The sequence below is a fragment of the Sciurus vulgaris genome (genome assembly GCF_902686455.1).
Source record: "Sciurus vulgaris genome assembly, chromosome: 8".
NCBI lineage: Eukaryota > Metazoa > Chordata > Mammalia > Rodentia > Sciuridae > Sciurus > Sciurus vulgaris.
The window spans coordinates 47,200,483-47,227,672 of NC_136468.1; the positions used below are offsets into that span (position 1 = coordinate 47,200,483).

Genomic DNA, 27,190 nt, shown 5'->3' on the forward strand with positions numbered 1-27,190 from the left:
ACACCAGAGCCTCAGGCGGTTGCCAGAGAAGAGGCTGCGTGGCGGGCTGTTTGGACTCGGACCACTTCTGAACCCCGGGGCCTGCTCGGAGGAGGAGGAGAAGCGCGGCGGGTCCTTTGGACTCGCAGTGACTGCATTGGCGCTCCAGGCGGCTGCTCAGAGGAGAAGGCGAGTGGTGAGTTGTTTGGACTTAAAGGGACAGCGCCTGAACACAGGGGGGCTGCCTGGAGAGGAAGCGTGGTGGGTCGCTTGGTCTTGAGTGGCCGCACCAAGAGCTCCGGGCGGTTGCCCATAGGACCCGTGCAGCGGGTCACGTGGATTCAGAGCCACCCAGAGCGACCACTCCTGAACACTCGGGGGGTTATCTGGAGGAGGAGGAGGAACGGGGAGGGTCACTTCGACTCGGAGTGATTGATTGCCCAGGGCTACGGGTGGTTGGTGGGAGGTGGAGGCACGCAGTGAGTTTCTTGGACTCCTAGTGACCGCACCGGAATACTGGGCAGCTGTCTGGAGGAAGAGGCGTGTGGCGGGTCTCTGGGACTCAGAGAGATTGTACGGGGCCCCAGGTGGCTGCTCAGAGGAGGGGCCGCATAGCCAGGCAATTAGGGGCAGAGCAGGGTCCCAGGATCTAGGAGGCTTCTGGGTGGAAGAGCCGCACAGAGACAGGCTTAGGGCGGAGCAAAGGTTCCAGGCCTGAGGGCATATTCTCTGAGGAGGGGCAGCCTAAGGAGATTCATCTGCGAAGGGTGAGGCTCCCAGGCCCAGGAGGTAGGGCCGGGCCCCTGAGAACTTTGCAGAGGAAGGCAGCCCAGCCCAGGCGGTAGCTGTAATTGAGGGGAACCTCTAGGAGGGTACTGACCAGCGAGACGTCCCCACCGGGTGAGTCTTCCCTGCCGGGTGAGGTTTCCCCACAAGGACGGTAAAACTAGAGACTCAGGCCCAAACAGGCCTTGCCTCAGCCTGCAGCCTAGGTCCCCTTTGGATGACCATTGGTCAACAAGTGGAGGCACCTCTGCCCACTAGCAGGGATTATACCCCTCCTGAAGGCCACCACCCCTAGAGAGGCAGCTTCCTTGTGGAGCTCCGCATTATCAACTTCCTCCAAGACTTCTGCCTACTGAAGGCTAAGGGGGGATATATATAGAAATCTTCAGGGACATTGTAAGTCAATAGAGGAAATCTGCAATATCTCAGCGGTCAACTGATACCTGAACAATATGAGAAAACAAGGAAAGAAAATGCTGCAAACAAATCTAGATGTTACATCAATAAAACCCAATGACAGCATGGCAGAAGAAATGACAGAAAAGGAGTTCAGAATGTACATAATTAAAATGATCAGAGAAGCAAACGATGAGATGAAAGAGCAAATGCAAGCATTGAATGATCGCACCAATCGACAGTTAAAAGAGCAAATACAGGAAGCAAAAGATCATTTCAATAAAGAGTTAGAGATATTGAAAAAAAAACCAAACAGAAATCCTTGACATGAAAGAAACAATAAACCAAATTAAGAACTCCATAGAAAGCATATCCAATAGGATAGAACACCTGGAAGACAGAACCTCAGACATTGAAGACAAAATATTTAACCTTGAAAACAAAGTTGAACAAACAGAGAAGATGGTAAGAAATCATGAACAGAATCTACAAGAACTATGGGATATCATGAAAAGGCCAAATTTAAGAATTATTGGGATTGAGGAAGGCCTAGAGAAACAAGCCAAAGGAATGAACAATTTATTCAATGAAATAATATCAGAAAATTTCCCAAATCTGAAGAATGAAATGGAAAATCAAGTTCAAGAGGCTTATAGGACTCCAAATACACAAAATTACAACAGACCCACACCAAGGCACATTATAATGAAAATACCTAACATACAAAATAAAGACAGAATTTTAAAAGCTGTGAGAGAAAAGAACCAAATTACATTCAGGGGGAAACCAATACGGATATCAGCAGACTTTTCAATCCAGACCCTAAAAGCTAGAAGGGCCTGGAACAACATTTTTCAAGCCCTGAAAGAAAATGGATGCCAACCAAGAATCTTATACCCAGCAAAACTTACCTTCAAATTTGACGATGAAATAAAATCCTTCCATGATAAACAAAAGCTAAAAGAATTTACAAAAAGAAAGCCAGCATTACAAAACATTCTCAGCAAAATATTCCATGAGGAAGAGATGAAAAACAAAGCAGCAAATCAGCAAAGGGAGGAATTATCCTAAAGGAATTGTCAAATAAAGGAGGAAACAAGTTGTGTCAAAGAAATAAATAAATAGAATTTAAAAAATGAACCAAATGACCGGGAAACCAAATCATATCTCTATAATAACCCTGAATGTTAATGGCCTGAATTCATCAATCAAAAGACATAGACTGGCAGATTGGATTAAAAAGAAAGATCCAACAATATGTTGCCTGCAAGAGACTCACCTCATAGAAAAAGATACTCATAGACTAAAGGTGAAAGGATGGGGAAAAACATACCATGCACATGGACTCAGCAAAAAAGCTGGAGTATCCATCCTCATTTCCGATAGTGTCGACTTCAAGCCAAAGTTAGTTAGAAGGGATAAAGAAGGTCATTTCATACTGCTTAAGGGAAGCATAAATCAGCAAGATATAACAATCATAAACATCTATGCCCCAAACAGTGGCTCATCCATGTATGTCAAACAAATCCTTCTCAATTTCAGAAACCAAATAGACCATAACACAATAATACTAGGTGATTTTAACACGCCTCTCTCACCACTGGACAGATCTTCCAGACAAAAATTGAACAAAGAAACCATAGATCTCAATAACACAATCAATAATTTAGACTTAACGGACATTTATAGAATATACCATCCAACCAAGAGCGAATACACTTTCTTCTCAGCAGCACATGGATCCTTCTCAAAAATAGACCATATATTATGCCACAAAGCTAATGTTAGCAAATACAAGAAGATAGAGACACTACCATGTATTCTATCAGATCATAATGGATTGAAGTTAGAAATAAATGAAAGAGTAAAACACAGAAACTATTCCAACATCTGGAGATTAAACAATATGCTATTATATGATGAATGGATAACAGAAGATATTAGGAAGGAAATTAAAAAATTTCTAGAGGTAAATGAGAACAAAGAAACATCATATCAAAATCTCTGGGACACTATGAAAGCAGTACTTAGAGGGAAATTTATTTCATGGAGCGCATTTAATAAAAGAAGTAAAACTCAACAAATAAACGACCTAACGCTACAGCTCAAAGCCCTAGAAAAAGAAGAACAGACCAACACCAAAAGTAGTAGAAGACAGGAAATAGTTAAACTCAGAGCCGAAATCAATGAAATTGAAACAAAAGAAACAATACAAAAAATTGACAAAATAAATAGTTGGTTCTTTGAAAAAATAAACAAAATTGATAAACCTTTAGCCACACTAACAAAGAGAAGACGAGAGAAAACCCAAATCACTAAAATTCGGAATGAACAAGGAAATATCACAACAGACAGGATTGAAATACAAAACATAATTAGAAGCTATTTTGAAAATCTATACTCCAACAAAATAGAAAATTTCGAAGACATCAACAGGTTTCTAGAGACATATGAATTGCCTAAACTGAACGAGGAGGACATAAACAATTTAAATAGACCAATTTCAAGTACTGAAATAGAAGAAGTCATCAAAAGCCTTCCAACAAAGAAAAGTCCGGGACCAGATGGGTTCTCAGCCGAGTTCTACAAAACCTTTAAAGAAGAGCTCATTCCAATACTTCTCAAAGTATTCCATAAAATAGAAGAGGAGGGAACCCTCCCAAACTCATTCTATGAAGCAAATATCACACTGATACCTAAACCAGACAGAGACTCATCAAGGAAAGAAAATTTCAGACCAATATCCTTAATGAACATCGACGCAAAAATTCTCAACAAAATTTTAGCAAATCGCATACAAAAACATATTAAAAAGATAGTGCACCATGATCAAGTGGGCTTCATCCCAGGTATGCAAGGTTGGTTCAACATCAGGAAATCAATAAACGTAATTCACCATATTAATAGACTTAAAGTCAAGAATCACATGATTATTTCAATAGATGCAGAAAAAGCATTTGATAAAATACAGCACCCCTTCATGCTCAAAACACTAGAAAAAATAGGGATAGTGGGAACATTCCTTAACATAGTGAAGGCCATCTATGCTAAGCCCATGGCTAATATCATTCTAAATGGTGAGAAACTGAAAGCATTCCCCCTAAAAACTGGAACAAGGCAGGGATGCCCTCTTTCACCACTTCTATTCAACATCGTTCTTGAGACTCTGGCCAGAGCAATTAGACAAACCAAAGAAATTAAAGGGATACGAATTGGAAAAGAAGAACTCAAACTATCCCTGTTCGCTGATGACATGATTATATATTTAGAGGAACCTGGAAATTCCACCAGAAAACTCTTAGAACTCATAAGTGATTTCAGTAAAGTAGCAGGTTACAAGATCAATGCCCATAAATCCAACGCATTTTTATACATAAGTGATGAATCTTCAGAAAGAGAAATTAGGAAAACTACCACATTCACTATAGCCTCGAAAAAAATAAAATACTTGGGAATCAATCTCACAAAAGAAGTGAAAGACCTCTACAATGAGAACTATACAACACTAAAGAAAGAAATTAAAGAACACCTTAGAAGATGGAAAGATCTTCCATGTTCTTGGATAGGAAGAATTAATATTGTCAAAATGGCCATACTACCTAAAGTGCTATACAAATTCAATGCAATTCCAATTAAAATCCCAATGACGTACCTTACAGAAATAGAGCAAGCAATCATGAAATTCATCTGGAAGAATAAGAAACCCAGAATAGCTAAAGCAATCCTTAGCAGGAAGAGTGAAACAGGGGGTATTGCAATACCAGATCTTCAACTCTACTACAAAGCAATAGTAACAAAAACGGCATGGTATTGGTACCAAAATAGAAAGGTAGATCAATGGTACAGAATAGAGGACACGGACACAAACCCAAATAAATACAATTTTCTCATACTAGACAAAGGTGCCAAAAATATGCAATGGAGAAAAGATAGCCTCTTCAACAAATGGTGCTGGGAGAATTGGAAATCCATATGCAACAGAATGAAACTAAACCCATATCTCTCACCATGCACGAAACTAAACTCAAAATGGATTAAGGACCTCGGAATCAGACCAGAGACCCTGCATCTTATAGAAGAAAAAGTAGGTCCAAATCTTCACCTTATTGGTCTAGGATCAGACTTCCTTAACAGGACTCCCATAGCACAAGAAATAAAAGCTAGAATCAACCACTGGGATAGATTCAAACTAAAAAGCTTTCTCTCAGCAAAGGAAACTATCAGCAATGCGAAGAAAGAGCCTACAGAGTGGGAGAATATCTTTGCCAATCATACTTCAGATAGAGCGCTAATCTCCAGAATCTATAAAGAACTCAAAAAACTCTACACGAAGAATACAAATAACCCAATCAACAAATGGGCTAAGGAAATGAATAGACACTTCACAGAAGAAGATCTACAGGCAATCAACAAACATATGGAAAAATGTTCAACATCTCTAGTAATAAGAGAAATGCAAATCAAAACTACCCTAAGATTCCATCTCACCCCAATTAGAATGGCGATTATCAAGAATACAAGCAACAACAGGTGTTGGCGAGGATGTGGGGAGAAAGGTACACTCTTACATTGCTGGTGGGGCTGCAAATTAGTGCAGCCACTCTGGAAAGCAGTGTGGAGATTCCTTAGAAAACTTGGAATGGACCCTCCATTTGACCCAGCTATCCCACTCCTTGGCCTATACCCAAAGGACTTAAAATCAGCATACTACAGAGATACAGCCACATCAATGTTCATAGCTGCTCAATTCACAATAGCCAGACTGTGGAACCAACCTAGATGCCCTTCAATTGATGAGTGGATAAAGAAACTGTGGTATATATATACAATGGAATATTACTCAGCCATAAAGAATGATAAAATTATGGCATTTGCCAGCAAATGGATGAAATTGGAGAATATCATGCTAAGTGAGATAAGCCAATCTCAAAAAGCCAAGGGACGAATGATATCGCTAATAAGTGGAGGATGACACATAATGGGGGGGAGGGAAGGGTTAGTGTTAGGGTTAGAGTTAGGGTTAGGGAGGGGGCAAGTATGGAGGAAGGAAGGACTGTATAGAGGGTAAAGAGGGGTGGGAGGGGTGGGGGGAAGGGAAAAAATAACAAAATGAATCAAACAACATTACTCTATGTAAATTTATGATTACACAAATGGTATGCCTTTACGCCATGTACAAACAGAGAAACAACATGTATCCCATTTGTTTACAATAAAAAAAAAAATTGAAAAAAAAAAAAAAAAAAAAAAAAAAAAAGAGTAATAGCATTTTAAAAACTAGTTATTATAGAAGTTTTCCATCATGTGCAAAAATGAAATAGTGTAGCAAATCCCTATTTCACTATCTAGCCAGTAGTAATTATTAATTTAGGGACAAAAATACTGTTTTACTTGTAACATATTCTGCACCACCATTTTTTTTCAAAGCAAACCCCAGGCATCATATCTTTATGTATAAGAATTTTAGTATATATCCCTAAATAAAATTTCTTAAAAATAGCATCATAATATCACTATCATACCTAAAAAAATCACAGTGATTATTCAACATCTTCAAATACCTATTCTATACACATTTTATACATTTCCCTTATTGTATTAGAATTTTTTAGTTATTTTTTAATTATAATATAAATAAGACCCATTTTATATCATAGTTGGTTGATGTGTGTTGGTTTTCTTTTATCTCTGAGTTCTCTTACTTTCTCAATCTCAGACTCTCTCTTTTTTCCTTTGAAAGGCAGTGTCACATCATTGTTGAAACCATGGATTTGTGTTCATGTTACGGATCTGCTATTTACTGTGTAACTTGAGCAAGTTACTCAACCTGTCTATATTTCAGTTTCCTCATCTGTCAAGGGTTGTAGTTGCACCTACTTTTTGGAATGGCTGGAGGCCCAGTGTGCTAATGTTTGCAAAGCTTAGAGCAGAGCCTGTGGCATAGTATGGTTTGTAGCAGTGTTAGCTATGGACTCTTGAGTTGTAATGCTTGAAGGCATTCCATTAGTCCCTGGGCTCAGGAGGAGAATACAGGGGAGCTCAGCCAGGGGAAGTGGTGCCATTGTTGGGCTCCTTTTCTTCTTTTTCTTCCTTCTGTGTTCTTGACTATGCTTCAGTTAGATGAGTTTGCTACTTAGCAGAATTTGGAACAGGTAAGATATTATTTAGTAGAAGCAACTTCTTTATTGTCATTTCTGGTTTTCTCTTTCACTGTATTTATTAAGTTAACTATTCTCCCTGGAAGCCATTTTAACTTTTTATGGCATTATCTGGGCTCTAGCAACTTGTGATCTCCTAAGTAGAGCCTTTCAGCACTTTATAAATATGTCATATACTTTTTATATTCCTTTGTTCCCCACCAGGAACATACATCCCAGTCTTCAGAACAGCACAATCAGTTTTTATTCATTTAAGAAGCAGTAGTAATTTGACACTTGCTAATATGTAACAAATTATATTGGGAGCCGTAATTACAATTGCAGCTGGTTCCTAATTATACTGTAACCTTGATGGTTTAAAAAAATTGAGACTAAGTTCAGCATATAATACTGGAAAGTAATATTCTACATTAGGCAGGTCTGCCTTCTATTGAACCATGATCATTTATGAATCATAATGCCAAATCAAAAAGACTTTTAAATTGGTTTCAGTTACAATGTTGTCCAGTGGCATGATTCATCAGGTTAGCTTTAAACTATCCTTGCCAAACTCTGGGCACTTCGTCCATATATTATAATTATCATCCAGATGATATGCACTCTGGGGTTGTTTCTGGGTCTGATTTAGGAGTAATCATTGAAGACTCTGAAATACTTCAGCTCTCTCATCTAAAAACAAGAATGTTAGTGACTCTTCACCTGAAAGAGTCATGTTTAAGATCAGCTATAAAACCTTCAGCAGCAGACCTGGCATAGAGTTAAGGGCCCAGTAAAAGTTAGCCGGTCACTGGTGTTGCTATAACTGGTAATTAACAATACAACTCAAGACTTCACCTCTGTGGCCCCCAACTCCAGCAGAATTGTGATTGTAGTTCTTCCACCCCGTCCCTTGTGAAAGCATGTGTCATCATCGATAGGTCAGTCCTTCCGCCTGGGCGGGGTCTCTGGTTTATTGAGGTTGTCTCAGAGCCTGGCCCTGGCCTGGAGCTCTGAAGCATTCCCCTAGGAGTTGTGCTGCATGAGTGGGCAGTAGATTTTCGCTTCCTGAGGCAGCAGTTGTTGACTGAAGGTGGGGGAGGTTTTCCCTCTAGCGGATATTTTTTGATGTCTGGAAACATTTTTTTTTTTGGTTATCATAGCCTGGTGGGTGTAGGCTGCCCCTGGCATCTAGTGGGTAGAGGCCGCGATGCTGCTCAACACACTACTGACACTGCAGTGAAGAATGATTCCTGGACCCTCCACAGAGGTTGCAAAGTCCTGGTCTAAGGCAGCCTGACTGCCTGGACTGTGACCCTGTGGAAAAGGCAGGACCTGGGACAGACAATCTGTTTCTGATCTGCAGTTTTCTCACCTGTAACAAAAAAAGAATACTACCTGCTTCAAGGGTTGATTAAAAAGATAGGGAGATTATGCAGGCATGTGTCCAGTGCCTCTGCCTAACCAAGTTCATTTTCATGGCTCTAGTGACCCATTGTGCTCCGACCAGCTTTTCTGTGTTGGAGGAGATCCCAGTTTCCTTTCTCCAATTAGGACTCAGAACTCAGTGCCCATCTTTCCTTGGAGGCAGGACCTAGGTTCTGCTCATCAGACGCTCACAGGTAAGATTTCAGTTAGGAAGAGGGCACCGTGAGAGCCAGGTAGTGTGTGCTGTTTTCACTGCAGTTGATCTGATAGGCAGCCAGAGTGGCCTGAGTTTTGGTGTAAAAATTGAGGTGGTTTTCTTACCAAGCCATTGTGGGGTAGTTTGGGGCATCACTAGTGGACCATCCACTTCAGGCTGATTCTCCAGACCTAAAAGACCCTGGTCATCCCATAGCATTTTAATATACTCTGCTTTGTTGCCTATTTCTAAGTTCAGTATATGTTGGACCTACTTGCCTTCCTTTCATATTTAGAATTAGAAATTCCATATAGTCTTGTTCTTGACTTAACTTAGATTTTATTATCATTTTGTCCATCATGTAAATGAAGAAACTAAAACTCAGATATAAAGTTTGTCCAAGAGGTCACCATGTTAGCAGCACAGCTGGGCCATACATCTTTCCTGTAGACCTTCTGCTGTCTGCTGATATCAGTGGGAGCAAGCGTCTCTGTCTCTGTAAGGAGCTGAGACTATAAACAGAAAAATATGTCTATTTTGGAAAAGGAACACACCACCTCTTGTCTGATTTTTCCTCTTGGGGACATTTGCTGGCATGCTAGCTGTAGCTTAGTGATAATAATAGTGGCGTCCAAAACTAGTGTGTTTAGAACTTTTGAAGCAAGACCCACAGCTAAAACACCACCATTCATTTCTTAATGTTGTACTCTTCTTAATATCAGACTTTTAATGATGATGGTTTTACAGTTGTTTAATGTTTGTCTACAACAGAACAGAGCAAAAGCCAACATATGTCACAACCAACTGAATGTTCTGATAAACATCTCCAGCACCCCAGAAATGACCTGCTTGTGTAATTACTCATGGGTTAACATGTGGCGCCTGATGCTTTGTAAGTCAACTGTTGAATGATATGAACTTTCGAGGTTTGATTGCACAGAAATGTTGTGGTTTGAAGAATGCTTAACACGGCATCTTGTCTATATACTAATTTATACTTCAGTAACTTTTTGCATAATTACTGGTCTTCATTTATTAGAAATTAGGAAAACTAGCATAAGGGATGAATGATTTAGTGGTTTCAATAAAAAATGTTATTTTCTTAAATTTAGTAAGACACCTCTTTCTTCCCTCAAGTTAATGGCAACCGTGTGGTTTTTAGGGAATTCCAAACTTTCTTTTGCAATTACAGATTGTATCAGTCAAGGTTCACTTGCAGAGAACAGAATCTACTCTAGCTGGTTTAAGCAGAGGAAGATTTATTACAGGGTATTAAATGGCTCACAGAATTTGTTGGGAAGGTGAAGGAACAGACTTGAGGTTGAGCTCTCAGGAATGACTTCCAGAGCCTCACAACAGAGCAGGCCACCAAGGGAGCAGTGTCGTCCTGTGCAGTCAGGATACTGCCTGTCAACTGGGGGATATTTCAGGACCATGCTGCCACTGGTGTGGGAAGGCAGGAAGGTGCCCCGGAAAACCCAGACCCTTCCAAAGATGGTGCCTGCTGGCAGAAACAGCAGGAGTATGGCCCCTCACTTACAAATCTTTGCCTTTCAGTCCTGACCCCATTTTGTCTGACTGATGGCACCTGGGCCTCCTAGCTGCAAGGGAGTCTGGAAAGAGACCTTTCTAGTCTCTGCAGTACAGGAAGCTGGAGAAGGAGGGTGGACCCCAGCTGCTTGGTTATTGGGTCCTACCTGAGAACACCTTTCAGTGGGATTCAGGTCCACCTACACTTGGTTACTCAGGTGTGGAGGGTATGAAGAAATGTTTCTCCCCGTCCTCCCTCTTTTCTTGTCACTGCATATTGCTTTCACACATGCACAGTAGCCTGCTTTTGATAAAACTGTGTCTTCTGGTTTTTAATCTCATATCTCAGGTAAATAATTATGACATGGAATTTTCTATGTAAGTCTGTGCTTCTTTTGACTTATAGACTTTTCTGGTTTGGGAAGAGGATTGGGAACATCCTGCAAAGGGAAGGCTCCTTGGGTTCTAAGCCTGTGGCTTTCCTCCCATTCACACATTATAATCTTATGGGGGTGCTTTAAAGATACTCATTCCAGAGATTTCAATTCCATCCCCCTTGGTTACTCTTCTGGTTTTGAGATGGACTGAGAACCTGCATCCTAATCAACACTTTAGAACTGGCTATTATGTAACACAATGGTTCCTTACCTTCTACCATGCCAGGACCATCTGGAGGACTTGGGAACCTCCAGGCTATTGGGGCCCCACTCCCAGAGTTTCTGATTCCATAGGTCTGGGGCAGAGAATGAGAATTTGCATCTTTCAAGTTCTTGGTGATAATTGGTGCTGGTGATACCAGTCCTTTATTTTAAGAACCAGCTATCTGAAGGGAGCTCCCTATTTTAATTATAAATATCTGGATTTTTACTTACTTAGAATCAACTCTCAGTCAACACTTATGGAGTGTCTGCTTAGCTTCCCTTCTTTGCCAAGTCTGGGATGGTCTGAGAAATAAGCCTTCAGGGAGACCAGGGTCTCACATCTCCAGAGCATTCCATTGTGAGAGGAGAGCCCTGCTTTTCTCTGCATTTGACTTAGATTTTTCAAATGAGTCCCTTATCTTACGTAGGCTTTCAGATATCCTTCCCCACTGCTCATGGTTAGACCTAACAATTATTTGGAGAGAACAATTCTGTACCACTGTGATTTGTTAAAGAGCTTGCAACTGTGACTTGATTCCAGGATAAGAAAGCCAGTTGTAAATATATTCCTACATGTGGGAATATCTTCCTAGCAAGCCTCTATCTTTGGCTGCTCTAATTCCTATTAGAATGAGAGTAAATTTATTTGTACTGGAAGATCTCTTTCTGGTTCTTCTTGTCATATTTCCCTCCTCCTCTTTTATGCCTTTAAAAAAACAAGTTATTAAAGTTGTGTTATTGGCTGTTTTTTCTTTTAAATTCTAAGATATGCCTAGCTTATGTTTTGCAAATGCTATTGATAATCTGTTCACCTAGATATAGCTAGTGTTTATCTTGTCAAAAAACTTTCCAGATTTAGTGATCCTCACATTTGCCCCTTGGAATATTGATTCTTGGAATTGACCTGAAATTTCTATTCTAAAGTTGAATAATGGTAGACTTTCCCCTCTTTATGCGAGAAACATTAGTGCACAGAGTTTTTCCTGTTGTAACAATGCCTTCATCTCTTTTTAGTCTAGAATTGTTATGTTATCTGACTGTATAAAATTCTCTATTATGCTGATTTAAATACCAAGTAATATTTCATAGTCATATGCAAAGAACTGTTTTCCTTCTTAGTAATTTACTAATTATGTTTGAAAATCAGTTTATTTAAAATTATTGGCAAAAAATTATTGTTTTAATGTTGGAATCTATTGCAAATTCAGAAGTATAGCGATAAAATCAGGCAATTAGATTTTGAGAATAGTGCCTGTACATATGAACATGCTATACGTATATTTAAAAAATACAGAGCAGTGAGAATCAGCCTTCTGGAAACAATCTAAAGTTTGATGAATCTTCTGAAGCCCAAGAATAAACTAAGTCTAATAATTCCAGGCTTGTGTGATGTAAAGTATGCATGTTGAACAGCTGTTCTGAATTGACTTAAAAAGGGCAGCTACATTTCTGTGGCTCTTTTTTCCAGCTCATGAAACTTCCTGGGTATTGGTTTTGCCACCAGGTAGAATCCATCTAAATACACCTCCAGAACAGCAGCACTTCTCATTGCCACTTTCTGTTGTCTTCAGTGAAATTGTACAAGTGTCCTTCCTTCACTGCATGTGGCATGTGAGCAAGAAGATAAGAATGGGAGGTGGACGTTCAAATGGAAATTCCAAAAAGTCACAGGGCATTTGATTGGTGGGGAGTAGATGGAATTAGTACAGAGATGAGGCCCAGGAGGCTGGTAGGAATTTTTCTGAATCCATCCCCCACTGAACAATAGTTATCTGTGCTTAAACCGAATGTGCCCAGGACCTCACACAAATTTTAGCAGGCCTCAAGGAAATTCCATAGTGAACATTAACCATTTACTGCAACTTTGGGTCTGTCTTCAAGAAGGAGCATGATATTGGGCTAGGAGAACAGAGGGGATGATGACTTAGAGTGGCTTCAGTGTTGTCTCAGTGGTTTGGTGAGTTGTTTCTGAGGATTGTGAGTCCCTTCCCCTCTCTCCTCCCTATTTCTCCCGTCATTTGAACCAGGTGACTCATCCTTTAACATATTAAGAAGTAAGCATGGTAGACTATATATATCTTTGGACAAATAATCCAAATAGTGATTGATACCATTTATTAAGTGCTTTAGCTATCTGGTCTTTTTGGTGCTTAATACTTCATGTAATTATTTCTTATTGCTCTTCCAAGTCTCTGGGACTTCCTGTTTTAGAGATGAGGAAACTGAGGCTGAGAGTCAAGAGCACCAGGGTCACACAGCCAGCGAGCTCAAGAGGTCAGACCTGAACCCCATGTAAAAATGGTCTGACACTGAAGCCCCCTCCCCTCTACTCCACTTACTGGAATTTGAACAACTGAACTCAGGGACAGTCTACCACCAAGCCACATCTCCAGCCCTTTTTATTTTTTATTTTGAGACAATCTTAGTTACTGAGGCTGGCTTCAAGCTAGCAATCCTCCTGCCCTGGCATCTGAGTCCCTGGTATTATAGATGTGCACCACCATACCCAGCTAAAGCCATGCTCTTTACAGCATTGGATGGACACTGAACTGGTGGTATTAGGAGAAATTGGGAGAGTCTTGATTAATATACACATGCTCTGTGATATTCCTGGTTAGCGTAAGTCAGGGTCATGTTGAAACTACTTATAACGTGGTACAGAAGGAAGTGAGAGATTTAGAACCCCAAGACTCGGGAAACACTTAAAATGTAGGCACAGATTGGCTCTCACCCTGGCTTTTGGGGAAATAAATGAGCCTCAGTTTCCTCTTCCGTCACATGGGGCAGAGTTATATCTATCGGATCTCAGATTTGCTGTGAGGATCCAAGGAAAGAATAATCATGGTCTGAACACTGTCCAGTGTTCTCTACGTTCTAAGTGACATGACTTGTAAGTGGTGGTCACTGTATGGATTGTTTTCATGTGTGTCCTGTGCCCTAAATCCTGGGCAACTTACAAAGTGAATACCTGCTTTCTGTCACAGAGGTGTGGTTCTGGGGTAAAACACTGAATGTACATTTTGGGATTGGTAAGCAGACTGTGCTGTGGGAATTTAAGGCAGGGAAAGTTTCACTGAGACAGCATTGCCCAGTGAAGGCCTTACGAAGTGTGCAGCATAGTGAACTAAGTAGTTTTAAAGGATGTGGTATTCAGATAGAATAGTAATAGTTCATTTTGTGGAAAATTCCTTTGGCTTTTAAAAGGAAAACCAACTAAGAACTTACGATATTGAATGACTTTTTCAAAATGTTACTTCTGGACCATCGTGAAGGGTGGGAATCCTGGTGTAGAGGAGGGCATTTCCCTGCTCTGACGATGGAGGAGGTAGGAGTGCTTTTATGACCTCTCCAGGAGTGTTTGTCCTGACCCACCTTTTTCAGAGTAGAGACCCCACAGGAGGAATCCTCTTCTGGAACTTTTAGGTCAGCAGTATCATTAATCTTGGTTAAGTTGGTTAGCAGTCTATTTTTCCCTCTATTGAAGAGCAGAGACCACCAACTAATTCAGGATTATAAGAAAATATTAGAAATTCTTGTGAGTAAAAATAGAATTGGTGGTTATAGGTACTGAGCTAAAATTAAAAGAGTTATCAGTCTTACTTTGGGAAAAAAGGTGACTAACCAACTGGTTTCAGAAAGACTACCTCTCCCATTTCAGTGATTAGTTAATAAAATTATTCCTGACAGTGGAGGGCCAAGGAGCTCAGCAGTTCCATACTTAGAGACAGAGAATTCATTGTCCCAAGATCTCAGAAGAGTCTTTGCAAACACACAGAAAGGATTTAGAACAATTTGCATAAATCTCCCCGTGGATAGTGACATGGCTCCAGTGTTGGGGTGGTTCCAGGAGCCCCTCCTTGGCTGTATCTTGGGGCGATGCTGTGCTTGGTGAGAATTCAGTCTCATGATGGTTTCTGCCAGCAGGATTGGGTGATGGGACGCTGAATAAGCCCACTGTTTGCTTCTACATAAGGGCTCTTTTGTGTTGGCCTGGGGCAGTCATGTTCAAGTTTGTCTTGCTTTTCCCCAGTGATGTTTTTGGACTTTGTGGCCTGGAGAATTAAGCACAACACCTATTCTGAGCTAATCTGTCAAATTTTACTCATGGAAGGTAACCACAGTCTCTTGTATTTCTGAATGTGGAGAATAATAGTCATACCTTTGGAGACTTCTGATTTATTAAATTAGAAGTTGGGGAGAGGACAAGTTCCTTGGCATTGCCGGGTAGCTAGGTATACACGCCTGTTCATGGTGGAACTATGGGAAGTAATTCCTTAGGTTCTTTAATATGATTTGCCTAGTTCACTGACTTCTTTAAGAAATATATTCCCTTGCATAGTTAGCAAACAGGTTGTACTTTAATATTCTCCTGTGAAAGGCATGAGATACCCCTGGAGTGTAGTTAAAAAATGCCAGGTGTTTAAAAATCTGTTTCAATTTTTTTGTTTTTGTTCTTTTTTAAAAAACAATATACATTAAACACTAGATATTATGAGCTTTAACTGGCTTCTTGAACAGACGATTATCACTCTAGAAACCACATACAGAGTCTAATTTAAAATCTAGGAACTCATTTATGCACTGGGGCAATTTGATGTTTTAAGTATAAAAGTGAAATCCACTTATTTCTAACCTGAAGTTTATTTTCCCTTAGTCTGCTAGCTTGATTTCTCAGCTTTGTTCTAATAATATAAACATTTTTATGTTTATTTATAGGTGGCTTTAACCAAGAGAGCAGATCCAGCTGAGCTTAGAGCAATATTTTTGAAGGTCAGTATAAAAGGGATCTATTTTGTTTCTTATTTGGTTTGTGTTCTAAAACTTGGAAAGATAATTTTCAAACAACTATTTATTTCATTGTTAAATTAAAAAAAAATCCTAAGTATTTTTACATTGGATTTGTGAAAGAGTTGCTTTACAATTCTGTCTTTAAAAAAATGTATAGGAAATGTGTAGCCAATTGTTTTTGATGGCAACATGGTGTTTTTTTTTTTTTTTTTTTTTTTTCTTCTTTATCTTACATGGTATCAAGTGCTGAAAAGGAGTTGGCACGGTAGTCTTGCAGCTCATTTACCTCTTCAGGGTTAACCTGCAAAGGACCATGACAATGCTTTTTCTACTGAGAAGTTTAAAGGTCTTTGTAAACACCCCCATAATCCTGTACTCTTCCAGAGGGGACCATCCAGTCTCTGCTTGGTAGAAAAAGCCCATTTTTGTTTTCTTATCATCATAACCACTGTCATTTTATTACAGCCATGGGGCCCTGTGAGACAGCCTCAGGGGAATAATACTCAAGCACACCAGATACTACACAAGCTCATTTTCTTGGTTTCTTAGGCTTCTACCTACGTGATAGTGCTGGGCAGTGAATGTGTAATATAATAAAAGTCTTATTCTGGTCTCCAACACTGACGCACATTTATGTGACTGAACGGAAATTAAAGTACTCAAAAAAGGAAAGGCCACTTTTGTAAAGACAATAAAAGCAAAATATGTGGACTTTTCTAAATATTGTGAGAAGGGAACCAGTGCTGACTGGAATGGGGAGTTAAGGTATCAGGTTGGTGCCTTGATGTGTACTGATGTGAGCTAGCAGGTTACTAATTCTGCGAGCCTCACTGTTCTCATCAAAATGCATTAGCTTAAAAAAGGTGAATGAGGGCTGGAGGTACAGCTCAGTGAAAGAGCCCTTGTCTGACATGTGCAAGGTTCTGGGTTGAATCCTTAGCACTGAAAAACCAAAATGGAACAGCAAGAACAAAAAGATGGAGACATTAGGGAATTCAAGTACTGACGGGATATTTAATACTCATGAATTGTAATTAATTGATTTATAAGCTGAATAATGACATTCCGAATCTGAGAAATATACAGTCTATCAGAAATAGACACCAAAGCATTTACAGATGAGATCGTGATGCCTGAGATTTGTCTTTACATAAGCCAATTTTGGTGGAGTGGGAAGAATGAGTGGGCAGTATGATGATTTTTGAAATTGGAAAGTGGGATATTGGGTTTATACTATTTTCTGTACTTTGCATATGTTGGAACATTTTCATAGTAAAAGGTTACAAAAGCTTGTGAAGATTTGGTGGGGTAACTTATTTCGCCAAGCCCAGAACCTACTATGCCTTAGATATTGATTCAAAGTGTGAAATTAAGTAATTCAAATATAGGAAGGATAGATTTCAATTGAAAAATGACTAAACAGGGGCAGTTTTGGGAAAGGAAGAAAGGATGAATTTGTAGGGAGGTTTGGATTGTACAGAAAAGACAGGATTCTTTATAAATTTGCTTTTTCCCCAAAAAGCACAATACAGTATAGAGAGTCTAGAAAATGAAAACTGAGAAAAAAGAAAAGTGTTCTTTTCCTCCCTAAACAAATGTCTGTTGCTGTGTGCATATTGGGCCCACTGTGATTGGGATCAGGTGTATGAAAGCCTATTGCTGTTGTAAAACTCTTTAATGATTTAATTTTGAAAGATACTTGCAGAAGAACATCTAAGTGTGCTGCCAAGGAGCCTAGAGAAATGGATAAATTCACCAGAGCTGTTGAAGTTATAATTAGTCTTTCAACTCAGGGCATACCACTTCACTTTTCTAACAGGAGTTAAGAGCCTCCTTCTAACAGAAACTGAGAACAACTTAGAGGCTGTCTCTGTAAATGGTGCAGCTCTGCTGCTCACTGGTCTGTTGACATGATCCATTGGAAAGACTCCATTTAAAGACAGTGACTACTTGAGGCCATGTGGCAGTTGGTGAGGCTAGGTTAAGATCTCAGTTTGGAATAGCATCTTTGCCAGCTGCAATATCCACTCGGTATTGGGCAGGTCTAGGCTGGGGGCAAGTCTGATTGGCTGCAGTGGACTCAGTTATAGCAGGAGTTCTGAAGAGTTACCTAATGGGGTTTCTGTGACCATGGACCTGAAGGCTGGGAGTGGAATCTTTGAAATCAGAGAGGAAACTTCGGCAACCAGGAGTTTGTGGCTTTTGAACAAGTTTTTATGCCTTGGAGTCTGAGGAGATGGGGTGGGGGTGGGGGTTTCCTCAAGAAAACAGCATCAGCAGTCTGTGGAAGGGATTGCAGATCTGGCAGAGGTTCTGGTGACCTCACCAGGCTTGGATAGTGTGGGACCAACACAAATCCACCCTGGCTCAGAGAGCTGAGGATCCCTTGTTTCCTACCCACCGCAGACAGTATTGTGGTGAAGAAGAGAAAGGGGAATGAGGCGCCGTGGGGGCTGCCAGGCTGGGCTTTTTAGTTAAGTACGGATCAGCGTAAGCATTCTGTAAACCTGTCTACTTTGCTGATTTTGTGTGTGTGAATTTTTTCTGACTTGATTTTCTTACTAATAAAAATTCTGTGTGAAATATCCCAATTGTCTCCCTGCTAACTAGGTGGAGAGAGGATTCTTTTAGCTTGGGGGAGGGGGAATGGAGCTTCATTGTCTCCTTTCTTCCAGATGTACAGGGAGTAGAAGGAAGTAGAGGAGTTGGTAACTGCAGAGGTGAGAGAGAACCTGTTATACTGAGCCAGATGAGGAAAGGTTCTTGGAGGACTGGAATGACTGCAACTCAGGTTTTTTTTTAGTTTATGTTTTAGAGATGAGTTTAAATCAACTTTTCCTCCCTCCTTCCCTCCCTCCCTTCCTTCCTTCCTTGACATTGCCTGTTAGGTATTAGGTAGGTGTTAGGTGTTGGGCATTACAGATGCATGCATCATGACTCCTGCCCTTAAATATCTTACTGTGTGTATGCATGTGCAAGAATACAGAAAGTCACAATATGGTGGATAAATATTATACATGATTAAAGGAAGATAAGGTGAGATTTATTACTTCTTCCTATAGAGGGTTATCAGAGTTACAGACAGGATGTTTGAGCCATGCTTGAAGACTAATAGGTATTTGTCAGATGGAGAAGTTAGAGGAAGATTTGAAGTAAAAGGAAGACTGTTCTAAACAAAGAAAACAGCATGTACAAAGCAGAGAACTCTAAGTGTGCCAATTGTGTGGAGGGAATAGCTGATAGTTTGGGTGGCCTGGAGTGCAGGGTCTAGTGATTCTAGCTTGGTAGGGAGGGAGAGACTTAGCACAAAACATGCCAGGCAAAAGCATTTGAGTGTATTGTGCAGACTCTTGTGAGAAGAAATATATTACATTTTATCTGGATGCAGAAGTATGAGTCTAGGTAGACAATTCTGCTTTTAACCTCTGTGTTGACAGGCATTTTTTTTTTTTTTCTTTTTGTCCACCTAATGCTTTTGGTGTTGTTTCACATTAATTTAAACAGATATTCTGTTTAAATTCTGCTGTGAGTGAGCTGAGCAAAAGAAATGTAAGCAATAACTGTGTCTCAAAGAAGTTCAGATTTTATACAGGAGATCAGATTTGTAGACAAGCAACAGAAGGTAAAAAGAATCTAAGTCAGCATACTCGAAGGTTCTGCCTGTGTGGTTACAGCAAATACCACAGGAAACGGAAGGAGGGAGCAGTTGCCATTTCGACTAGTGGTCAGGGAAGGCTGGTGGAGAGAATGTGAGGAGCCCCTGGGATGGTGGGAGAGAGAAGAGGACCACATGGAAGGAAAGCCCAGAGACAGGGCCAGGTTGAAGGATTCTTGTTCATTTGTCAAATGTTTATTTAAATACAGCTCTCTGCCAGGGAATCTGCTAAGTATTACAGGGTGCGGGTAATAAAATTGGAAAGGTAATTGGGAGTTTGGCATGCCACTGAACAATAGGAAGCCATTGAAGGTTTTCTAAGTAATCCAGTGACAAGGAAGATGGGTTTGAGATTGGACTGGTGCAGCAAGGCCATGAGGTGTGTGGTCTTGGGAGTGATGGTGTTGGAGGCCCTCAGAGTTATTAAGGTCATAACACCAGGAGGAGTGAGGATTGGACAAGTCAGAGACACTTTTGAAGGGATATTTGATGAAAGCGACTGTTGTTTTAATATAAATGAGAGAGAGCAGGGAGGGAAGGTGTATACCCTGGGTGCAGAGAGATGCCAGTAATATGAACAGAGAAATAAAGGAGGGAAGCAGTGGCTCAAGGGGGAGGGAAGGAGATGGTCATGGGCTGTTCAGAAGCCTACAGTCTAGAGTGGCTACATGTTGGAAGTGGAAGATGGGAAAACAGGGAAGGGGCTGGGCAGGAGAAGTGGGATGTGTTAGGGAGTAATAGTGCATTGTACTTGGAGTTTTAGAATTAATCTCTCAACAAAAGCATGATGTTCACTTTAAACATTTTTGTAGGAAAAATGCCTTGTTTGAAAAACTGTCTTAACAACAAACCAGTTTCTGTCATGATGATCTAAAAGACAAATAAAGTAACTTGATGTCAGTATAGATATAGTGGTCTCTCTTACTGGGTGTGTGTCTCTGTATATGTGTACAGATTTTTTCTTTGACATGAGAAAAAAAATAGTGTTTCGTATCCAGTATTTTCCCTCACCTAATATATTATGAACACTTTTTCTTATAATTGGATGTGTTTCTACAATACTTTAATGCTGTGTGATATTCCTGTGTATAACTGTTCTACCATAATTTATCTTACCACAATTTACCTAATTGTGACTGATGTTTATGACTGGATGTTTAGTTGCCAGCTCTACTTTGCTATCATAACAACTCATATATTTGTATATAGCTTGCATTATTTTCTTAGTAGGAATTCCTAGAAGTGGCATTGTTGGGTTAAAGAGTGGGTTTACAATAGATTAAAGCATTTGATTGCTCTTAACAGACTACATATTTTGGGTGGGAGTGTGGAAGTGTACAGTTCCCACATTATGTTACCAATTCAGATTATTATTAAGTACAACAGCAACAACAAAAAATATTTCTGCCAACCAGTTAGTTGAAAAATTGTATTTTACTTTTTATTTGCATTTTTTTAATAGCACTAGTCTCCAAAATTTATAAAGAACTTATAAAACTTTATACCAAAAATATAAAGAACCCAATCAATAAATGGGCCAAGGAACTGGACAGACACTTTACAGAAAATATACAGGTGATTAACAAATATATGAAAAAGTGTTCAACATCTCTAGTAATTAGACAAATGCAAATTAAAACAACTCTAAGATTTCATCTTACTCCACTTAGAATGGCTATTATCAAGAACACAAACAAAAACAAGTGTTGTGTATAGTTGGAGTTAGTATATTCTCATTGCTTGTGTTGTATTCTGTTATTACTATATCATAATCTGTTTATGTATCCTGTTACTAGTTAACAGGAGTTATTTTTTGTACCTTTTTCTATTATAAATAACACTACTATGGACCCTTTGGCATATTGTTTGATGTTATATACATACGTGAAAATTTCTGTTGGAGATTGACATATGATTGAAATTGCTGAGTCTGTTATGTTCAGTAGCAGTTGTCTAAAATGGTTTATCAGTTTATTATACCACCAATATGTGAGAGTATTTGCTCCACATTTTTGCCAATGTTGTTATCCTTCATTATTTTGTGGGTGATTAGTAGAATTTTATTGTGGTTTTATTGTGCATTTTCAATGGAACTTTTTTTAAGGGGGCAGCAATTTGACATTGATTCTAAAGGTCATTTAGGGAAAATCAAAGTGTGATCGTCAAGCCAAGAAAACTTCTAGGAGCAAAGTAATACAACTTTTTTTAACCTTTCATTCATTTTGATAAATATCTATTGAACTTGTTTCACTCTCTGCCTGGCAGTAGTCTGGGAATTTGAGGACACAACAAAGAAAAAGATAGGAAAACAATTCCTATCCAGACAGAGCTTTCCCTCTTCTTGTAGCAAGTAAGATGCACACAATTTTGCAAGAGTAGCCAGGTGTATTGAGAGGATGATCCTGAAACATTTCCCGTTGCAGTGATGACAAGAACTCTCAATCCATGCTGACATTCTCCTGTGAAGTTCAGGGCAGATTCAGAACAGTGTTTGCTCTGGGAAGCCATTACCAACTCATCAGACCTGTTGCTGAAGATCGAGCCTGCTTGTCAGGGCTTTCCCTAGTGACCATATGCAAAGCAGGCGTCCTAAAGAGTAGGGAAGGGAGAATGATTTCATGTGTGGTTCGGAAACAACCAAGAGTAAGTGGGAAAAACAAGGTTGTAGGATTCTTACCTCAGACCATGTGCAAAAATAAAGCACTGGTCTACTAAAACCTAAAGGTAACCGTACTTTAAAAAGGCTAAAAGGAACTGTGAGTGAATATTTAATCTTGTAATGAAGAAAGACTAGTTTTTTAAGCTTAGAAAAGTAGTGGAAGAAATTGCAAAGGAAAATAAATCTACAGATTCAATTATATAAAAATATCAAACTGGAAAAATATTTGCAACAAATATGATAGACAAAGAGGGGAAAGGTCATGTTCACACACTGCTGGTGGGAGTGTAAATTGGTACAATCTTTTCTGGAGAGCAGCGTGATAATAAGCACCAAGAGCCTTGAAGTTGCTCTCCCTTGACTCAACAATTTCTTTTCTAGGAGTCTAGCTTTCGAAAATTGTCAGGAATTTGGACAAGTGTAACACACAAAAATGGCTAACTTAGGTTTATTTAAAATACCCCAAACTGGATATAATCTATCCACTGGTAGGAGAAAAGTTAAATTATATTTTAAAACAAATTAATCACTGTCATAAGGAAATGGTCATAACTCTAAATCATAGGATTGCTCTAATTACTATTGGCATATCCTTCAGATTTCAAGCTTGTTTTGTCTCAGTTAGGAAAATTAAAATATATTCTTCCTTCTGCATATCCTAGAAGCTGAAGCAAATACTAACTGAAGAATGGTAGGATTACTGGACCATTTTTTTTCCTTTAATTGTGCTAAAACACGTTAATTGAAAATAGCCAGGCACAGTAGAACACTCCTGTAATCCTAGTGTCTTGGAAGACTGAGACAGGAGGATGACAAGTTCAAGGCCAGCCTCAGCATCTTAGAGAGGTCCTAGGCAACTTACTGAGACCTGTCTCGAAGAAAAAAAAGGTTGGAGATGTAGTTCAGTGTAAAGTGACCCTGGGTTAAATCTTCAGCACCCTTCTCATAAAGAGAAAGGAAGGAAGGAAGGGAGGGAGGGAGGGAGGGAGGGAAAGAAAAGAAAAGGATGGTATATACTAGCACATTCACAGGTCCTCCCCTGTGCTGTGGGGCCAGGATTTGGTAGCTGGTGCTGAGAGAAAACTACTGATTGCATCCTTGTCCTGGTCCTGTACCAGTGGCAGCTGTCACTCAGTGGGACAGAGGAAAAAAACAGAACAAAACACAATAATCTAGAACTTTTATAAAGTGCCTGTCATGTGTAGTAGAGCATAGTGCTAAGGGTTCTAAATGATTATCTAATTTGTTTCAAGCATCTGCCTATTGAAACTGGTAATATTGTTGTACCTATTTTGCAGGTGAAGAATCAGAGGCCCAGAAAATTTTAATTACTTAGATGTTAGATGAGGCCATTCATGTAGTAAAGACACAGCCCTAGCTCAAAAGACTCTAAAGCTTATTATGAGGTGTATAAGCAAGGGCTTAGTCTGTATTGAACTTTAATGTAGAAATAACCAATGACTTGTAAAAACAGTTTTGATTAGACTTAACTCTGGGGTTCCTGAGGAAGGGGAGTTACTGTCCTTGCACCTCATTTCACTGCGTACCTTGTCACTATGTCTGCCAGTGTGGTTCCCATCACTTAGCCCTGCTCTCCTAGCTGTACTATCCTCTCCTTCTCTTGGCTCAGTAGGTCTTCTGTTTCAAGAGGACACCACTTGATTGGCATGCTGCTCTCAGCATTTCCCACAGCCTCTGGGGACCCATGGAACCCAAGTCAGTGGGTTCCCTCTTCCAGCTGGAATGTGTCCCACTAAAGGCAAGACCTGGTGAAGAAGCATTGCATGCCAGCTGATTCTTATTGACCATCTCTGTGTAGGGCTCAGGGGTGGAGAGAACATTAGCTAGGGCAGCAGTTGATACCTGGTTCTATAAAATCCCACAAGATGCATTGTGGCTCAGAGTTTGATTTTCAGCTTAGTCTATCACCCTTCCTTGTAGGTCGCTACCTCCGGGACTTCTGTTGAGAGATAACCCTATCTTTCAGACATTCATTGAGCACTCAATGATTTTATGAATTGGAAGCATCAGACCACAGGCAGTTCAGGGCTCCATCAGCGGTGCATGAGGGAAGCTTTTATAAAGTGTCGAGGGAAGCAAGACAGAAAATATTTGATTGGTTGAAGTGAAACACCCCTGGTTAGAGGTCAGTTTGGCATTACACATTGGTTGAGCTTGAGTTTTGCTTCACTGTTTTTGTTGAGTTGGGTTTGGGTTTCTTATGTAGGAACCCAAGGCACTAGAGCATCTCATCCTACTGTCCTTCAATTTGTTTTATAATACTTTAGAGTCTTTTGTCAGTAAACAAGACATAATTTGTCTTTCTAAATTTCTGTACGCCAGGGTTTCTCAGAGCTGTTCACATTTTGGGATAGAGAACTCAGTTGTATGAGCACATCCTGTGCTTTACTGTAGGATATTTGACAGCATCTCTTTCCTCTGAGTTATGACAATTAAAATTGTTATCAGACATTGCCAGATGTCCCCTATGGGGGAAAATTACTTACAATTGAGAACCAATGGTGTAAGCACAAAATTTGACAAATTTAATGTGGTTTTGTTTTTCTTTGAAGTGACAGGAGATAACTACAACTATAAAGAGTCTATTTTCATATCTGATATTTTATCCTTTGAATATTCTCAGCCTTTTCACATGTTGAGCCCATGATTATATATTTTTGAGAATCAAGTATTAAAAATAACATTTCTTTTTTCCCCTTTTTCTTAACAGTATGCAAGCATTGAAAAAAATGGTGAATATTTTATGTCTCCTAATGACTTTGTTACCCGATATTTGAATATTTTTGGAGAAAGCCAGCCTAATCCAAAGACTGTGGAACTTTTAAGTGGCGTGGTGGATCAGACCAAAGATGGGTATGTTTATTTTTGTTCAAAGCAGGTTTTTGTTGCTTTAATGATCAGAAAGTCATTAAATATATACCTTCCTACCTCTTAAGAGCCTTTTCTCTACCTATTACCATTAACATATTCTTTTATAAATACTACCCTTAATATTTCCTTCAATGATCATTTTACAATTAGTAATTTCATGTGGAGACCTATGTATAATTTCGCAGAACCATTGTAATCGATGAGGTGGTGTGGAGATATATGAGGGCTTTTATATGTACACTGGTATTTTTCAAGGCAGTTGTAGAATTATGAGTAAATTTAAACATACCACTAGGATCATAACTTTTTTTATCATCTTTCCCTTGCTCAAATCACCTTTAAAATTTCACATATGATTAAATGGTATGGATCTCAAAGACAGAATATGATGATTCCAGATTACCAGGAAAGGCATTCTGCAAGGTGGAGGAGAGAGACTACACCATACAGAATTAAGTGGGACACTTTGCAAAATGACTTTGGATATTTTCCCATTATGAATTTTCTCTGCTTAATCCCTGGATTTGTAAATGTTACCTTAAGTGGAAGAAGGGTCTTCCCAGATGTTATAAAGTTAAGGATTTTGGGGATGAAAAAATTACTCTGAGTTATCTGGGTGGGCCCTAAATTCCCTTACAAGTGTCTTTATAAGATAGAGGCAGAGGGACATTTGACATAGACACTGGGAAGAGGAAGAAGAGTGAACACAGAGGCAGAGATTGAAGTGATGTGACCATGAGCCAAGGAATGCCTGGAACCACTAGCAGCTGGAAGAAGCAAAAGACTTTCCCCTAGAACCTGTGGGAAGTCTCATGTTACTGGGTTCCCAGAACTGTGATAGAATAAATTCTTCTGTTTTAAAATACCTGGCCTGTGTTAATTGCTTTACTTATATTTAATCAACAAATAAAGATTATGCATATTTATGGTGCACACCAGGATGTTTTGAAACATATATGTATTGTGAAATGGCCAAGTTAAGCTAAGTAACATATCTATTAACTAACACACTCATTTTTTTGTGTTGAGAACATTTAAAATTTCTCTTGGTAATTTTTTTAAGTATACACTATATTGTTATTAACTATGGTTACCATGTCCCATGAAGAGTTTCTTGAGCCTGTTCTTCCTAGGTAAAATTTTGTGTCCTTTGACCAGCATTGCCTTAATATCACACCCCTGTACTAGTTGCTTGTAACCTCCATTCTGCTCTCTGCTTCTGTGATTTTAAATTTTTTAGATTCCACATGTAAGTGAGAGCATGTGGTGTTTGTCTTTCTGTGCCTGGTTTATTTCACTTAACATAATGTCCTCCAGGTTCATCCATATTGTCACAAATGACAGAATTTTCTTTCTTATGATTGAATAATTTTGTGGATACACACCACATTTTCTTTTAAGTGCTCAACTGTTGATGGACACTTGGGTTGTTTCTGTATCTTGGATAATGTGAATAATGCTCCAGTGAACATAGGAATGCAGACATCTCTTCAATATAATGATTTTATTTTCTTGTTATTTTTAGAGCCATTGTAGAAAACCAATATACTCATGTAGGTTCCACCCCGCCCCTGGGAAATTAGAAAGCCTATGGTCGTGAAGAATTTCTTTGGTCAAAGACCATTTTGATCCAGAAAAAAAAAGCCCTTTTTTCTACTAGTAGCTTTTGACTGATCTAGACATTTCCCAGGCAGTGACTCCTGCCGTGAACTGTCTCCCAAGAGCCTGGCCCCTTCCTGAAAACTTCACCTATGTCTAGATTTAGGCTGAACTCTGGGCAGAAAGTTAGGTGCCTGTGCACTGCATGAACTTAAGGTTTCATTTCCAGCTCATTGCCTAAGGGATCCTGTTTGCTGGAGCTCTCTTATTTCTGATTTAATGGCTCATGAAGTGGTCACTTGGTCCACCTTCCCTGCTGGGAACTTCTCCCTGGGTGCTTGTCCAGCCATTCAGCAGCTTGAGAGTTTTGTCTATGCCTGGCACCATTTAATGGACAAGTGTTAATCAGAGAACCCCAAATAAATATGAACTGATGTTGTGATGAAGAGATTACGCTGGGTTTTCTGGGATGGGCCTTAAATTCCATCACAAGTGTCTTTATAAGAT

At 39.5% G+C, this 27,190-nt stretch overlaps 1 protein-coding gene across 1 annotated transcript in view; it reads left to right on the forward strand.

The window, feature by feature from the left end:
* SLC25A13 (solute carrier family 25 member 13) overlaps positions 1-27,190 on the forward strand; it is a 216,638-nt gene that overhangs the window by 12,007 nt on the left and 177,441 nt on the right. Inside the window, 2 exon segments of the mRNA XM_079152267.1 lie at positions 15,807-15,860; positions 24,924-25,066. Of these exon segments, the coding sequence (XP_079008393.1) occupies positions 15,807-15,860; positions 24,924-25,066 (197 nt within the window).